At 38.0% G+C, this 16,084-nt stretch overlaps 4 protein-coding genes across 5 annotated transcripts; 3 read left to right on the top strand and 1 right to left on the bottom strand.

Annotated features, from left to right (window-relative positions):
- The first annotated feature begins 57 nt into the window (after positions 1–57).
- Positions 58–2,250, top strand: LOC114517280 (mitochondrial inner membrane protein OXA1L-like). The gene is made up of 7 exons (XM_028536956.1): positions 58–151; positions 369–495; positions 643–1,019; positions 1,181–1,369; positions 1,484–1,588; positions 1,735–1,894; positions 2,004–2,250. The coding sequence occupies exons 1-7, from the start codon at positions 62–64 to the stop codon at positions 2,207–2,209; spliced, it is 1,254 nt and encodes a 417-aa protein (XP_028392757.1). The 5' UTR covers positions 58–61; the 3' UTR covers positions 2,210–2,250.
- Positions 1,574–5,149, bottom strand: LOC114517279 (tetratricopeptide repeat protein 5-like). 2 transcript variants are annotated; one of them, XM_028536955.1, is made up of 12 exons: positions 5,027–5,149; positions 4,765–4,897; positions 4,460–4,671; positions 4,326–4,383; positions 4,119–4,208; positions 3,950–4,041; positions 3,823–3,876; positions 3,557–3,703; positions 3,183–3,397; positions 2,916–3,060; positions 2,627–2,772; positions 1,574–1,828 (listed from the first exon to the last, which is right to left on the bottom strand). In XM_028536955.1, exons 1-11 carry the CDS (start codon positions 5,078–5,080, stop codon positions 2,653–2,655), a joined length of 1,320 nt encoding a protein of 439 aa, XP_028392756.1. In that variant the 5' UTR covers positions 5,081–5,149; the 3' UTR covers positions 1,574–1,828; positions 2,627–2,652. The 2 variants fall into 2 exon arrangements, with proteins under 2 accessions (XP_028392756.1, XP_028392755.1); XM_028536954.1 differs by lacking the exon at positions 1,574–1,828 and having other exon boundaries at positions 2,549–2,772.
- Positions 5,150–5,240: 91 nt separating this feature from the next.
- LOC114517044 (cyclic nucleotide-binding domain-containing protein 1-like) lies at positions 5,241–9,532 on the top strand. The gene is made up of 15 exons (XM_028536686.1): positions 5,241–5,409; positions 5,630–5,708; positions 5,788–5,910; positions 6,027–6,070; positions 6,181–6,337; positions 6,432–6,580; positions 6,668–6,822; positions 6,927–7,000; positions 7,071–7,146; positions 7,238–7,370; positions 7,636–7,745; positions 8,152–8,302; positions 8,620–8,687; positions 8,787–8,846; positions 9,013–9,532. The coding sequence occupies exons 1-15, from the start codon at positions 5,319–5,321 to the stop codon at positions 9,112–9,114; spliced, it is 1,572 nt and encodes a 523-aa protein (XP_028392487.1). The 5' UTR covers positions 5,241–5,318; the 3' UTR covers positions 9,115–9,532.
- A 695-nt stretch (positions 9,533–10,227) lies between these two features.
- On the top strand, positions 10,228–15,982 carry LOC114517056. Its single transcript, XM_028536698.1, has 15 exons — positions 10,228–10,325; positions 10,976–11,038; positions 11,842–12,043; positions 12,142–12,269; positions 12,380–12,588; positions 12,738–12,924; positions 13,061–13,155; positions 13,242–13,314; positions 13,557–13,784; positions 13,956–13,997; positions 14,107–14,241; positions 14,336–14,396; positions 14,497–14,562; positions 14,639–15,019; positions 15,359–15,982. Exons 2-15 carry the CDS (start codon positions 10,991–10,993, stop codon positions 15,610–15,612), a joined length of 2,109 nt encoding a protein of 702 aa, XP_028392499.1. The 5' UTR covers positions 10,228–10,325; positions 10,976–10,990; the 3' UTR covers positions 15,613–15,982.
- Positions 15,983–16,084: the final 102 nt, after the last annotated feature.

Here is a 16,084-nt window from a genome sequence, read left to right as displayed (position 1 = left end):
AATTTCTCACGTGCGATAAACGTGCGCCATCTTTTCGACTTTTTCGAATGACAACTCCAAGATGGCGGCACGATTTCTCAATATTAACAAGTATTTGTGTACATTTCCTCACGCCACTACAGGATTTGTACATTATGTAGGGCGAAGAAAAGTTAGTATATGGAACTGAGTGATAATGGCTTTTAACTAGGGAAAAAACGGTTAAGAAAATGTTGCCTTTTATGATGTAATATACCGAAATTAAAGGTCGAAATCAAATGCCCGAACAAGCAGGATTACATACTTACATGAATGCATCGAAAACCCCATATATAAGCTTGGAGCCAGATTAGTCCAATTTCTGATACGTAATTTATTTAATATCTTAGTTTTCAAGCATTGAAAACCACTTCAAATTTCACAAGAACTTTAGTAAGAACCAGCAGCAATTGTATGCTTCTTCTATTGGTCTAACATTGGCAAGATATATGTCCAGCGGTGATGATCTTAAAATAGGTCAGTTTAATAACCACACTTTGTCAATTGTTGATAAATATGGTCCATTAGCAATGTACCCATATGATACCATCAGACAATTTTATTTTGTTGGCGATAAACAAACATGGTAATTGGTAATGGTTAATCTGTTTCTTTCAAATACAGGGCCCATATTAACTGACCCAGAGGTCATTCCCAATCTTGCACAACAGATTTCTGAACCAACATTTCAAAGCCTTGGACTAGGCGGAAATAGCCCGATAGGTCTAATCCAACAAGCTATGGAGACCATTCATGTTGGTATTGGAGTGCCGTGGTGGGGAACCATTGTAGTTACAACTGTTGCATTTCGAACGCTAATGATGCCCCTCCTGGCATTAGGCCAGGCTAATGCAGCAAAGTTGAACAATATTAAACCAGAGTTGGATATTTTAACCCAACGTATGAGAGATGTGGCTAATCAACAAGATACTATGAAACAGGCAGAAGCATCAAGAGATTTACAAGCACTTTTTTTGAAACATAAATGCCATCCTTTAAAGGTAACGTGCAACTGTTTAAGGAGCTAGTTTATGTCAAAAAGAAACGAATGCATTCACATCAAGATCCGGAAAAGATCTCTGCTTCTTTCAAGCAGCATACAGCTTTCAGTTATACTACCTCATAATAACACATCATACTAAAATTGTATTATTTTCTCTAGTCATTGATCATCCCATTAGTCCAAATCCCGATATTTGTATCATTCTTTCTTGGTTTACGGCGCATGGCAAATCTCCCTGTTGAATCTATGCAAATTGGTGGCCTGTTGTGGTTTCAAGACCTCACTATTCCTGATCCATACTTTCTATTGCCAATTCTTTGCAGTGCTTCAATGCTGCTCACTATTGAGGTGATTGTATACAGCACATTTTACCGACTTACGAAGTTGGAATCACTTACCATCAGAATTTAGTTTCAAAAGTATGTACACAGTTCTTTATTTCAGACTGATCCATCTTTCTAGGCTGGTGCAGAGGCTGGCTTGAGCAATCCACAATTTAAAAACATCAAACAAGTTTTCCGTGTTATGGCAATCCTGATGATTCCTATAACAGCCAAGTTCCCAGCTGTAAGATTCTCATATTCTCCATGTTTATTCTCTTCATAAAACCATGATATTTCTTGTTATTCCTTGGAATTATACACTAGCAAGACTTTGATATCGGCAAATACAGGTAGCAGCAATGTTGATATCATTTTCTCTTTCCGATCCAGGCCATATTTACCTACTGGCTGACTTCAAATGCATTCTCTCTTGGACAAATGTATTTTCTACGGACAGAAGTAGTTCGAAGGTTTTTCGGTATCCCTAAAATGCAAGACCATTCAAAAACTGGTGCAGAGTCTGTTGGTTTTATGGAAAACTTCAAAGCAGGTGTGTATAACAAAGAAAGTTTTCGATAATTGCTAAAGTTTTTGGTCATCCTAAAAGAGAGGACTGAATGCATATCAAATTATTGAAAAGCCTGTTCATTTACGTATAGGATACAAGAATGCTCAAAATCTTGCTGTAATCAAGCACAGCGAACAGCAGAAACAGAAAGCATTTGATTTGGCTTCTAAAGAACCTCTAAAGGAAACATTTGAGAGCAATCCATTAGCACAAAATAATGAGCAACTGTTTAAGAAAGTAAGTGGTAAAAAGAAACGCAGGAAAAATCGTCAAGATAAATATACAAATGATATGTAGTCAATATTAAAATATGTAAATTCAGTTTGAGGATGTGCATATTATTTTAATTGGAAATCAGAGCCTGACGGCTACTTTGAAAAATCTGTAAAAGTGTATAAACATTATATGTACAGCTTATAGCCAGGTTTTTTAATGTAATTGTCATAATTCATTGGAGGTCTTTAATGGCAAGTAGATGCATGTCTGTGTCATAAAATGATACAGGAGAATTACAATGCATGAGAACCTTGGCTTTGTTTGGGTGCCTGCCATGTGACATGAATTACCATTGCCTTGTTTCAAACACAGTGTAGAACTATTTGGCCAATGAGCAACACAAAGGTGTCCAAATTTGGAAAGTAATAGATGTTAGTGATGAAACTCATTTTTTACAATTTCAGTACAGCACTCTGCATGGGCACATATCTCACTTACATGAACCAAACTCTTTGAGTATGTTGTCACTCGCTTTTTGCTTCAAAGGACAATACTGAGGGTGAGAGTTTATCTCTGCCAAGTTTTCGTTTGTTTACAACCAACACTAGTGGACTGTCAACACGTATAGATTGGAATTTGAAAATCTAAAAGTGGTGGGAAAAGGATGGAATTTGTGAAAAAAAAGTTGTGTAATGTACTGTGCGCCAAACCATAGGCTAACCATTTTAAGGTCAGATCACAAAGCATGTTGGGGATTCGCTAATGCAGGATAACTACCACAATATACCTTATCATTTTCCTGGAAATCTGTGGACTGGACGTATGGTTCAGGTACTGCAACTGCATCACCCACAATCACGCCACATCCAGTTCTCAAGTTATACAACATCACAGGATAACATGTTCCTTCCTTGTCCACAATGGAGAATGTGCTGCAAACACATAATTTGTAAAAAAAATTAACTTCAAAAAAGCTAATTTGGTCTGCTTCAGACAACTGTTTTTTGTTGTGGAAACAATCTATCATAAGCCATCAAATCGAGTTGATACTCACAATGGTATAGGTTCATCATAAGGAACAATACCAACAACTTTTCCTGAAATCACTTTGTTTGCATTGAGACCAACATTCAAACTGCTTAGCATGACTTGTTCCAAAGTGACCGTCTGGCCAGAATTGCTTGTGTAGTTTCCTCCAGCATATGGACCAAGATCTGATTCCTTCAAGGAACTCATCATCGTATTGAGACGTTTTGCCTTCAGCCTACCCTGCAATATATTAAAAAAATATAAAAAATCATAATTAATTTTACATATTTTATTAACATGTCAGCATATAGTATATACTAGACATTTTCTAATGCACCAAGTACATATGTATCATGTAGCTTCTAGCTTCAGCTATTATATGACATAATTATATCTCACTTTGTTCTGAATTAGATCAGAAATATTCTGCAGGTAGCTTAGCAGTTGTTTCTGAAGTTGGATAGCATCTTCCCATGCTGGGTCATACACCAAAGCTTTTTGAAAACCGTCCAGACAAAGCTTGTATTCTTCCTGATATCTGTAAACCTTTACAAACAGGTGGACAATAATTACATTAATTAAATGAAATGTCTTTGAAGTCTTACATCAAAGCTACAGTGCATAAAGTACGAGTAGCATAAAAAGGATATTGTGAGTTGTCTCACCATGGCACGATTAAAATACAAATCAGGATTGCAGGCTGAAACCGTGTCCAATTCCTAAAAAAATATGATATGCAATCAGACAATATAAAAAACTGAGAATTTAGTCTAATTTTCTGATGGTACTTACTGCACGTGCGTATGCGGCCAAACATTGCTTGAGCATGCTAGGGGACTGGGCACCACTGAAGAACAACGAAAGATATGCATTTCCAAGAATATCTATAAATAATTCAATATGAATCACTTAAACTCCATTTAAGAGATTGTTCACAGTTTCAATGGGCTATAGAGCTTACACCATGAAACACCATCAGTGATGTCCAGTGATACTGCTTCTTTTGCTTTCTCAACACTCAACTTGATATTGTCAACTCTTTCCCGGGAATCTGAAACAGGATTGAGCTGTCAAGTAGTGGTTTGTGATGAGGTAAGTCTGACTATGATTAAACATGCCTTGCTGGCTCCTTCAATGAGATTCGAGTTTTGCAAGTACTTTTTCATACCTTTTCCAAGTTGACGTAGCACCATCGAAAGGCTTCGTAATGACATCTTATTCTTTGACTGCAAAACAAAAGAGGAACAGTGAGTTATTAGGAAAAAATCTAAACAAGATAATGACAAAAGCCACTCAGCCTACATGCTCCAGGGCACCGGTGAAGCAATTCCTTGCAGCTTCAACATCTCCCTTCTTCCACAAACATTCACCGAGACAGTTCCAAGCATCGACCAACAATGGATCAAGTTTCACTGCTCGAGACAATGCTTCTTGTGCTTGAGGGTCATATGCAGGCATAACATTCAATGTCTTTCCAAGAAGGTAAAAATACTGACTTTTCTTGTTGCACATACCTGAGAGGAAACACTTTGCATTAAAAAAACAGTACTTGGTGCAACGTTTTTTGAAAAGAAATGCATAAAAATAGGAAGACCGAAAATACAAACCAAGCAATCTGTCTAAACATTCTTTAACTTCTGTCATTTTTTCACCGATCTCTTTTGTCCTTTCCGAAGCTTTCTCGACGCCATTTTTCACAAAATAATGATCGCGAAGATCATACAGCTCGTCCACATATTTCTGTAATAGATAGTAATGAAATATTAGTTTAATAAATTCATATACTGTAATAAACCATGAAACATGTATCATGTATAAAAAGATAGCCTGAGCAAAACTGAAATTGCAAATATGAATTTTAAGGTTTACAGTGGCTTCTTCTAATGCAGCTCTTTCTTCATCAGCAGACTTCTGTTCGTTCATTTCTTGTACTGTCGACAAAAAGCACTTCTTTTTTTCTGTTTTAAAACTTTCTTAACATTGTTTTGACGGCCATATTGCCAGTTCAGGGGGGGGGTTGCCAGCTTAACGACCTTAGCAACCCCCTGACGACGGGTTTGTTTACCTTTTATATACACGTGTTAAACGTAAACATAGTTTGGAAAAATATAAACAGTTTTGCGATTTATCTCTTATTTGGCTCGTCGATGTTTCTCCTTTGATGGCAAGTGCCCTTAGATGGTCAAAAATGAAGGCCAGTTATGGTTCGAAGTCCAAATTTACCTTTGAGAATGTCAACACTTCATATAAATGTAAGCTAATAATATACGAATAAAATATCCATGAACGGTGCATTTCTCATTGAATATCTATCCATGTATATCGTAACAGCAAATTGTTTTCCATAAATGCAATATGTTGGAATGAATATTGTACCTATTTAAACCATAAGATAATATTAATAAGTTATGAATAACAATGTTATTTTGTATTGTTGTATTTAATGTTATATTTATTTTTCATCTTCATTAGTACCACGAATTATCGGGAAACCTGAGATAAGTTACTCAGCCTTGAAACAGTTATGCTCAATCGAAGGGCTTGGAAATAGGTGATGATTAACAAAAAATTTGTCAATCAATTGTCCCGTATTTTTTCTGAACTTGATTGTCATTTGAAACTATGCACAGAAGGAACAATTCGTCCAAAGATGCACACGACACGTTCATGAGAAATTACTCTACGATTCTGAAATCGTCCGAAGAAAAATTACCAGCTCTTGACCTCAAACCCCACGCTTCAATTGGAAACGGGTAATTCCGAAATATCATGCATCAAGTATTTGTACTGTACTGCGAAAAAAAGTAATCAGAAAGCGTTACTACCATATTACCATGCAAACCGTGAATCATCAATCTTCTCTTTCCAGGAAACTGGATCATAATCCAAATGATGATGTAGAAATACCACATGGTACTTGAAAAGATTATCATAATTTGTGTTTGTTAATTCTCAACTTTTTTCCGACTATATCTTCTATGACGTATTTTTCTACAACAACGTCTTTTGTTAAACTGTCCTAGGTCATCGTCCAGCTCATTACTGCGCAAACTACAGCTACTCCATAAGTCACAATATCACTGAACACCTCTCCAGGCTTCACAAACAACACCTTACACAAACGAGGGATGGCATACTGCATTCTAAATCACACGCATTGAAAAGGCTTCTACGAAAATTGTACGTATTCTCATTTTTCGCTGTTATAACAAAGATGAACGCTTGGAGATAACAATAACACAATCTTTCCCTTCATTTTCTCTTCCAAAATCAGACCATTTGAACGCACCCGTGAAGACCAAGAAGCAATTTACCATCACTTGCAATATTTCACCGAATTAACGTCACGAATTCCCTTGAAAATCTTACGAGAGCTTTCCACGGTTGTCCAACTAGAAAAATGGAATGACAGTGGCTACACAGGTATATCAGAAGTACAATTTTTTTCTCATTGGCAGAAAGGTAATTTAAGCCGAAATAAAAGTCTAAATTCTTTGTCCCACGCTGTAGTTTTTGGCCTCAACGAACTGTATCTTATACTGAGAGGGAGTGTAGGACCATGCAGTGAAAATAACGTAGGGACTTTGAGTGAGTCTCCTAGAGTGAAATCTCTGCCAGGAATCACTGAGGATCCAGAAAGCAAAATTGACGCCGATTTGGAAAAGGTATTCATCTTTCATCTTTGGAAAGAAAACGACTTCAGAACTAAAGTTTATCGGAAGATGTTTTCGTACACGACGCATAGTCCAATCTTTTGATTACCTTTCAGTTAGTTGCTGGCCAATGTTTTGGGACGTTGCATCCTGTCGAGACAGAAAACAATTTTGAACCAAATCATACAAGGTATAACGGTTGAACATTTTCGGTGAAAAAAACAGCTGATTTTCAAATGACACGCAATCTTTCTTCATAGGATGTCGTCCGTGATTACTTTGGAACCTTGTGAATTTGTTAAAATTTCGGCAAGAGATTTTAAGAAAATGAAACAGGTATATACTCAATGTGTGCACGGAGCTGAACAACTAAACGTACGTGGCCTGAGTAATGCATATGCTTAAGTCTTGTTGAAACACTTTATAGCTTGTTGACAGCAAAATAACGAACCAGAATTTGGAACTAATGCAGTCATGTCGGTTGTTTGAAAACTGCTCCAAGGTCGCTTTGGGAAAGATCGTAGACTTGATTCGTTGGAAGCGATTTCGTCCAGGAACAGGTGTGTGGCATGTTATACACGAATAAAAAACGTTTAATTAAAACTCTAATCGCGTTGTAGACTTGCTGTTAATTTTGTAGAGAGCTCAAAGCCTCAAACTAGGATTTGACATTGTTTTCATATGCTCCATCTATCGAGGACAAGCGTGGCCGGAATCTATGATATATAGCTTGCAGCCATCTTGCTCGGAACCCATTGTAATTCCCAGGAATTTGTACATTATGACGACAGTATTTCGGAACTCAGAATTCTTTGATGCATTCAGTTCTAGTAAACGAGGGAGAGACGTGCCGAGTGATCGGATTCATCAGTGAAGGCATTTGCAATCTGAAGCGATCTGTCGATGTTGCCAAAACAAACAGAGATGGAACGAAGGTATATCATGGATCTAGAGTGGTTTCGTTAGGGGGTACACTCCATTTCCCGGGCATGGTTTAGGTACAAATTCCAGCTGTCAGAGATTTTGGATTTTTTTCAAAAATTTATAAAAATGAGATCATAAGGTGGACTACCTAGATTGTCAGAGGCTCAGAAAGACTGTAAAACTTCCAAATACACCAAAATATACTCAGAACGTGGGCACTGATTTTCGTACATAACCCCCCGCCAAATTTGAATTGATACCCAAATTTTAACACACACCCCTGCACCCCCACAGACTAAGCTAGATGTAGTGTGCACCCCCTATTGATCATCGGATTCTCCTGCAAGGCGTCCAAACTACATTCATCTAGTATATATAGATCAAACTTGGATTCAGTTTAGGATATTCTTGTTTTAGAATCGTAGTCAGAAACAAGTTATCATCGGCACATTGGCACCTGGGGATTCGTTCGGAGAGTGCACTGTCCTTCGAAAACAACCAATAACTTACTCCGTGGTCACTGCAACCCACGTTCATTTGGGTGTGATTTCACAACATGATTTTAATGGTATGTCACAGTCTTAATTCACACTGTGGTGGAAATAATGACTGGGGCAGTTGATTGTCGGTGCATATGTATATAGGAATTGGTCGTGGTGATAAAGAAGTGTGTAGTGGAAATAAATATTAGTGTTGTATTTTGGTGGAATCATAGGTTATGGTAACTTGGTTATTTGCAATAAGCTACGGTTAGTAGTGCTGGTGTTTAGGCAGTTGGTATATACATACATTGTTGCTATATAATGGTGAAAATGGTGTATGTGGTAATAATCTTTCCCCCCCGAGCCATATATTACAACGATGAAAGCAATACTGTTTTTGTAGATGTTGACGAGGTAACAAAGTCTCTTCTCACACAATGTTATGAAGCTCTTGACCACAACTTGAACGAGGTGATTATGTCTTTCCGACATGATTAAACACACAGTGCTTGCTTACCTCCTCATCGTACATGCTCTCTAGTCTTTATCTTTATCCTTCATTCAATTTAGGAGGATCTTCAGAAACAGTATATTAAGCAACAAAAACAACAGGAATGGCAAAAATTTAAGGTGCTTTTATAAATTTACGATTTTGCGAAGCAACGAGTGCTTGTGTTTTGTGGGTTTTTCTGAAAAAGGCGTCCAGATCTTTAGACCTAGTATCGATATTCACACTCAATCCACTTTGAGTAAAACCATCCTTAAATAAGCGTTACAATAAATATTTTCTTTGTAGAGAAGTGTCGTTGAAGAAGTTATTTTGCATTCTTCAATTCTTCCTGGCTACGGAAAATGGAGTCGAAATCCGACAATAGATGACGTTGTGAATCTTGGGTGAATTCAGACGAAAGGAAATAGCATTGATTTGATGCAGAAGAAAAATACTTCCTTCAGTTGTTTGCTGTACAATCATAGAACTGCTTGCCTATATCACGATATATACTAGTTATATATTGCCATGTATCTATAAGCTGAATGCCAGTCGAATGCTTAAATCGAGATAAGGCTTCGAAAAATGAATGAAGTGAAATTGGGAAATCGAAATTATACTAATATAACAGTGTGTGATAGCTTGAACGAACATGTTTAGTATAACATAAAGTATAATTATCACGCCTTATACCAAATAATATAAGTGAAATGAAATATACTTAAATATAAAGTTATCCTTCTCATGTATGCATTCCTGAGAAGTATATGTATATATTTAAGATATCACAGTAAGTTTCATGCTGTGGAATTCGCATTAAATTAGACCGGAGGTATGAATAGTTGTGTATGTATCCATATAGAAATATTGGGTTAGAGCTGTTCAAAAACAAGGCATGAATTGTATGAAAAACATGCGACGGTCTTAACATCGTGTCTAAGTGATGCATTTATATTGAGCAAGTCTTCTTTTGTCAAGCGATCGTTTGCGTGATTTGCCCTACCGATCGAGTACTGTACTTAAATAGTTGGGACGAACAGTGACTCAGCGATTTCCCAAGCCTATAGCGAATTGGTGTGGGCGATAGACACAACCAACAAAACAAAACAAAACAAAACAAGAAAGATAGAAACTGACAACGATATTAAAATAATTGGCCGACTTATTAAAAATATCTTGAGAATGATTTGCAACACAACGGTGTTTTTTCATCCAAATTTTTTATTGAAACCACCCTATCATAATCAAATCTTGAATTTTATAATATCTTCCCCTCGTCTGTGCAGTGAATGAATTCAAACTAAAAGTCTTAACGATTTATAAAAAAAGTATCTATTTCGTCATTATGCACTTGAAATTTGAAGAATTGTCAGATATTTTTCACCACAAAATTGTATTGTACACAAAACTGGTTGCTTGGAGCTCTGAAGTATCCACCTATGGATATATATGGCAACAATGCCTACACATCACAGATGTGGATATGCTAAAATGTTGTGTCAAACATATTTGTGTGTGAAAATTGTGAAATCAAGCCTGGCTGGCCAGAGCTTCGTTGTGCTGTCGATGAAAACGTAAAGCAAGGATAGAGTATAGAAGTACATGTTATTTAACTAGAGGTAAGCTTGTGTTGTTTTCTCTACATAATACTGTAGGAGTCCTAGGGACTTTTGAATGAATTTAACCGGCAAAGGGATTGTTTTTAAGGTAAAGCCACCGATAGGAGTCATCGTCGACAAAAGTGTAATGAGATATAAATTGATTTTAATCAATGACTGTGTTTAATAGTTTATCGTTTGTAAATGGTCAGTGGCTTGGCCTTGTGTGTTACACTGGGGCTTTCTACGGAAAGGCATTTTCTATCGGAACTCTCAAGTAAAAACGCTGACGAATAATGTTCAGTAATGATTAACAGCAGAGATGAAGGTGAAATGGCGTGGATCGAAAGTGGAAATTGTTTGAGGAAAAAAACATATCACTGTTTCTCTTCTGGTTTTGATTCAACATTCCATTTCAATCAGTGTAACTACACGAGTTACATTTAGAAAACGTATTGTGGGCAAGAGATGTCGTCCTTGTTAGATTTACGTCATCAATTCCGCTTTGTTTTGAATAAATATTTCGTAGTACGAACTTTACGGGGGCTTTCGTAACGGGATTCTCAGAAACAGTTTCAATGTCAGTTTCTGTTACATATCTTCTGATTATATAGTTTTTCCACAATAAATGTAGCAGATTTTTACATAAAATATATTTTGTTTGTGTCTAGATATTTGCTGAAAGCATGAAGTTACTTTTTATATTGATCTTAGCTTTGGTGTTGCTAAGTCACGTAAGTACATCATAACATAATATGATACTGGTATTCGTCAGCAGTGTTAAAACCTTCAGGCTTTTTCGCCTAAGAGAGCTGCTCGCTTTTGACGGGCAAGATACGTTTGCAGGCTGATGTCCTTTTTGACAGGCAGGGCACCTTTGCAGGCCTACGTTGGTGCTAAATAGTTTGAAACTTGTCTTGTAGATCAGGATGGTGTGATTGAACCCCATAATCGATACACCGCCATATCGTGCGATACTATGAGGATTATAGCTCATATTATTCCTTGCCCTTGGCATTCATAGCTTACACTTAGTTTCTGTGGGATTTCTGGACTATTTAAGAGTGGATATTGCAAAGGATTTACTTCGGTTAGCAACGTAGAATGGTAACAGCGACGTAGTCAAGTATTGAAGCATGTTATTGATACTGGCTCCTTGCCATGCCCTAATCGTTGAAAACCACTCGCAAACTCGCTGTAGGAATCTTTCGTGATTTAGACTTATCACAGGGGTGGATACGTTCAAATGTAACCAGGGAGCAGCGTGTCAGCGTCTTCAAACAACTTAGCATCAAATTTGGTATAACAACTGTCAACTGCCTAATATACAAAACACTTTTCGTCGTTTCGACCTGAGGGCCTCCGTCAGGAGAGTTAGTATGAACGAAGGCCCTCAGGTCGAAACGTCGAGAAGTGTTTTGTCTATTTTAGGCAGTTGTTTACTTGTTTTATCACAGGCGTTGCTTGATTGGATGAAGACATAAACATGTTGACTCTAAAAGAGGTTTTTAATATTGCTCTTTCTCTGCAAATCTAGGGACAAAAGAGGCGAAAATCACGTCGAAGCAAAAGCCGAGCAAGACCTCAAACAACCCCTCAAAGTAATATCCAGGACGAGCCCGAGAAATGCGGGCCTTTACGGGCACGGCAGGCAATCACTGTGACGGATAAAGAAGGCGAAGAGAGAACTCTGGTTTGCCTGAAACATAAAACCGACTACATCTGGACAGAGCTTGACAGTAAGGGAGGATTGGTGTCATTGAGGGACAAGGGAGAAAGGGGAGGTTGTTTGTATAACTGATAGGACATAATAATGATCATAATATTTTTTTTCAAGAATATTTTTCATCGCTGGGAGAAAGAGTTAACCCGGCCATTAGTTGCTCTGATATTGCACAGAAGAACAAAGAGGCGAAGAATGGATATTACTGGATCAATTCAGAAAATCTTCCCGATAAAACGAAGGTAAATAAACTCAATACTTGTTCGAGCACTCTATCTTCTACCATTTCCAAGTTCTGGCTCATCGTTCTGGTTCGATAACTCAATGGGAACACCATTCCTTCTCTTCACAGGTCTGGTGCGACTTTACTACGAACACGGGAGGCTTCATGCTGATTGGCTACGCAGACTCACCAATTTCCTGGAAACTATCATCCAACAACGATCCAGTTTCTCCGTTCGAGAAACCGCACTGGTCCAGTTCGTTTGGCGATATAAAAATAACGGAATTCAGAGTTCAAATATCGACAAGTATGGACATGAATGATACGAAAGCTGATTGGTAAGGAAGCGTTTTCATCAATCGCAGTGCTTTTCAAAAAAAAATGATACGAAGTCCCCTCAAATGCACCGTGCGCACGAATCTAGCAACCGCTTTTGTTTCGTTACCTTTGCTTATATTAAATCCTTCAAACAACTTGTGTTCCAAAGGTTGTATCACTTCTCAACTCCACGGCCTCTATCAGAACTGTTCATCAACGGTCGAGGAGGATGTTCCGTATATTACCCAGGTATTGGGGACATTGAGTACGTGAAAGATTTGATGACGGACACAATCGTCACCGAGGAATTCAACTGTTCCCAATTCGGACCAACATATCCATCGAAACTTGGCTGGGTAAGTATGGATAATCAGAATCAATAATAATACTCTCCTGGCTTCAATCCAGGAGCTATGGATATTGAGGGTGTTTGCGTGTGTGTAATCGGGTATTAAAAAGCTGGCTGAATCTTACATTTGTTTTCTACTTCAGCAAAAAATGAATGAGTGCTTCCGCAAACCTTGTTCACGGGGATTTGCCTATCTTTCTGGGGACGCAACTCGCTATGACAACTATGGCTCTTTCAGGTATCCATTCCCGCTTAATTCAGTGAAGAATGTAGCTTGAGAAATACTTAAAAACGGCCGCTCATCCGCCTTTCGTATCGTTTCAGTTACAGTACATCTTCCCCAAGATCTGGGTTGATCAATAAAGCTACGGCGTTCGTTGGCTGTGAACACGGTCAGGTAATGAGTTACATCGTTATGAACTTTGAAGGCAGACATGATGTGTGGAAATAAAGTTATTGGGCCAGTTACATTTTTTGATCCGAAAAATATGTTCTAGAACCGACGTGAACTATATCAGAAGAGCATTGTGCCAGTAAACCAGAGCTCTCTGATGGATTTTTTCTCAACAGCCGAGCAATTCCTCTGTCTGTGACACTTTAAAAAAACTCATCACATCATTGAATGTGTTTTCTCTTTAGTGTTGTGCATGTTTTGGTCCCGAAGGAGAAACTGGAGAGTTCTGTTCCACAGCTTGCCAGGGAGTGAACGGTGGGACCGTGACTAGGGACGCACACACTTGGTTCTGGGTACGCACTTCACCTCCACGGAAACCCGTCTGGAACAGATGTGTTGAGTTTGAAATTCAGTCGCCTGATGGAATCACCGAAACGCATTTCATCAATGGGAAAACTGGAATTGTTACTAAGGTGGGTGTAGAGAGGAGTTGACACAGGATTGGGTGTCGTTTGATCTGAAAAGAAAATCGTCAAGTACGTTCCTTGATGAAACGATTATCATAAAGTAGATTATTGCCTTGAAGGTTTCTGAAGGTTTTTCATTGAAAGAACAGGTTTTCTAACTTTTTCTTCTTCTTTTAGGGAACTTGTGCACAGAAAGGTGTTCCTAGTATCATTGATGGAGTGAGTATTAGGGTCACATTAATAGGAGTAGACTTAGCTTAACGCTTCGCTAACCGTTCTACAGTCTTTTCTCAGTCAGACTTGAACAAACTATGACTCTTTCTGCCAGGTTGTTAAAGTAACCAACAAGAAAGATCTTAAAGATTTACCCTCTATACAAGGTTTACTATCCTATAGCAAAGACGTTGATAAACTTTATCTGTCGAATGGCTCAAAATGGGACGCAATCTCCACAGAAACACAGGTAGACATGGATATTATGACCAATAGAGACCTACCAGAATAAGCACCAGAATGTATTGATCTTTTTTTGAGTCATTTTTCCCATTTTGTTCCAGAACAAAAAGATTTTGAACAGGATTGTGGTGGACGAGGGAGAGATAACACGTCTTTTCAGAGGTTATTATTTGAGTTGAGAGCAAAATTGCTAACCGCCGGCACAACACGAAATTAATTTAGTCATAAATGTGATCTGACCAAACGTTGACCTTAATTTCAGAGTTAAAACACACCAATGAAGAATTCGAGAGGAAAGTGAAAGACTTAGAAAATCGACTTAAAGCAAGTGAGTGTGTGCGATATAAAGTTTAATGGTAAAGTGTTAAATATAATCTCTATATAACCTTTCTATTCTTATTTAGGTCAGACTGAAAATCTCCCGAAGTCATGCCAGGAAGTCTTATCTCGCAATCCAAACTCAACCTCGGGCGTCTATTGGATAAAACCGTTGCCTAACCACGATGCATTTGGGGTATACTGCGACATGATTACACAACAAGGAGGCTGGACCCTAGTCTACAGTTACTCTTTCACAAACTACAAAAAATTCTATTCAAAATCAAACGCCGTCACCCCCCGTCCTAACTGGCCAGTTCGCGAGGCGAGCGTTGCTGTTTCCACCACTCCTCCGCTGGACGAATGGTCCGCAGGTGCCGTCGATTTCAACTTATGGCGAGAAATTGGAACCGAATTTATGATTAAATCAAATATCAACGATTGGATTGTTTGCAAACCAAATGGAGGTAAAGATTCCTGAATATGCATGCCTGTATTGCATATAACACTCGTTAATTTATTAAAACTCAAGCTAAATAAAGCATCTTAATCAGTGACTTGAGTGGTGGTCAGTCACAAATGTTTCCACAATTCTGTAGCCCAGGATCGAGTGAGCTACTGACACAAACTTTCACAAGTTTACTATACGAAGCACAAAGCCATCACAAAAAACAAAAAACGGAAAAAGTCTGGTTTTACTTCGGTTAACATGTCTTCATTTCAAATTGACGACGTTACATGAGACCCAAGAATGGTTGAGTAAACTAGTAAAGTAAAGTTCTATAGATATCTTCTTCTGTTTACAGGGAGCTTGGTGACAGGCCGAACTGGTGCGATTGATTGTAAGAACATCAAGAACGTGGCCCCGAAATGCATCGGTATTGCACCGAAAAAGATAGCTTGGCACAAGTATGGTCCTTTCCTATCCGCTTCGTCGGTCTTCTACGATTTTGAACACAATATGGAACACGACTGGCCAGCTCATGACCCTTGCGGTAGACGCAAACCTGATCACAAGAAAGGTGTTGTAAATCCTGGTGGAGCCATCCTTATACGATGAACTATAAGACGTCTAATGTATCAATTGCGCATTGCCAAGAATTAGGAGCTAAAGCTCTATATTCCAGTGCAAGTAATGAATGCTATTTTATGCTTCACAAACGGCTTCGTGCAAATATTTAATCAAACCAAATTATTAAATATATTATTGAATACAGCATATATAGTTGAATATGAAGGTGTCTTGCCTGTAGTTTTCAGTAGTTTAAACTATAATTTTTATATAACTCAAGACCTTTATTATATCCTAGTGGTAATAATTCAGTTGTGTAATAAAAGAGATCCTGCATATGGCGTCGTCAATGATGAGATAGTGTATGATTACACGATGAAAACGATTTTTTATCTTGCGTGGAAAATAAAGTTCAATCATTGCTATTGATTATATAATAAATATTATCGAAAATAATCATCGCTAGTTGTTGATCACACCAACATTATTCATTAGTCACCGATGACAACATCTGGCTTTC

The sequence above is a fragment of the Dendronephthya gigantea genome, unplaced genomic scaffold (assembly GCF_004324835.1).
Source record: "Dendronephthya gigantea isolate DGI-Jeju-01 unplaced genomic scaffold, DenGig_1.0 000007F, whole genome shotgun sequence".
NCBI classification, from domain to species: Eukaryota; Metazoa; Cnidaria; class Anthozoa; order Malacalcyonacea; family Nephtheidae; genus Dendronephthya; species Dendronephthya gigantea.
Note: the sequence above shows the minus strand (reverse complement) of the source record. Positions and strands in the feature narration are given on the sequence as shown.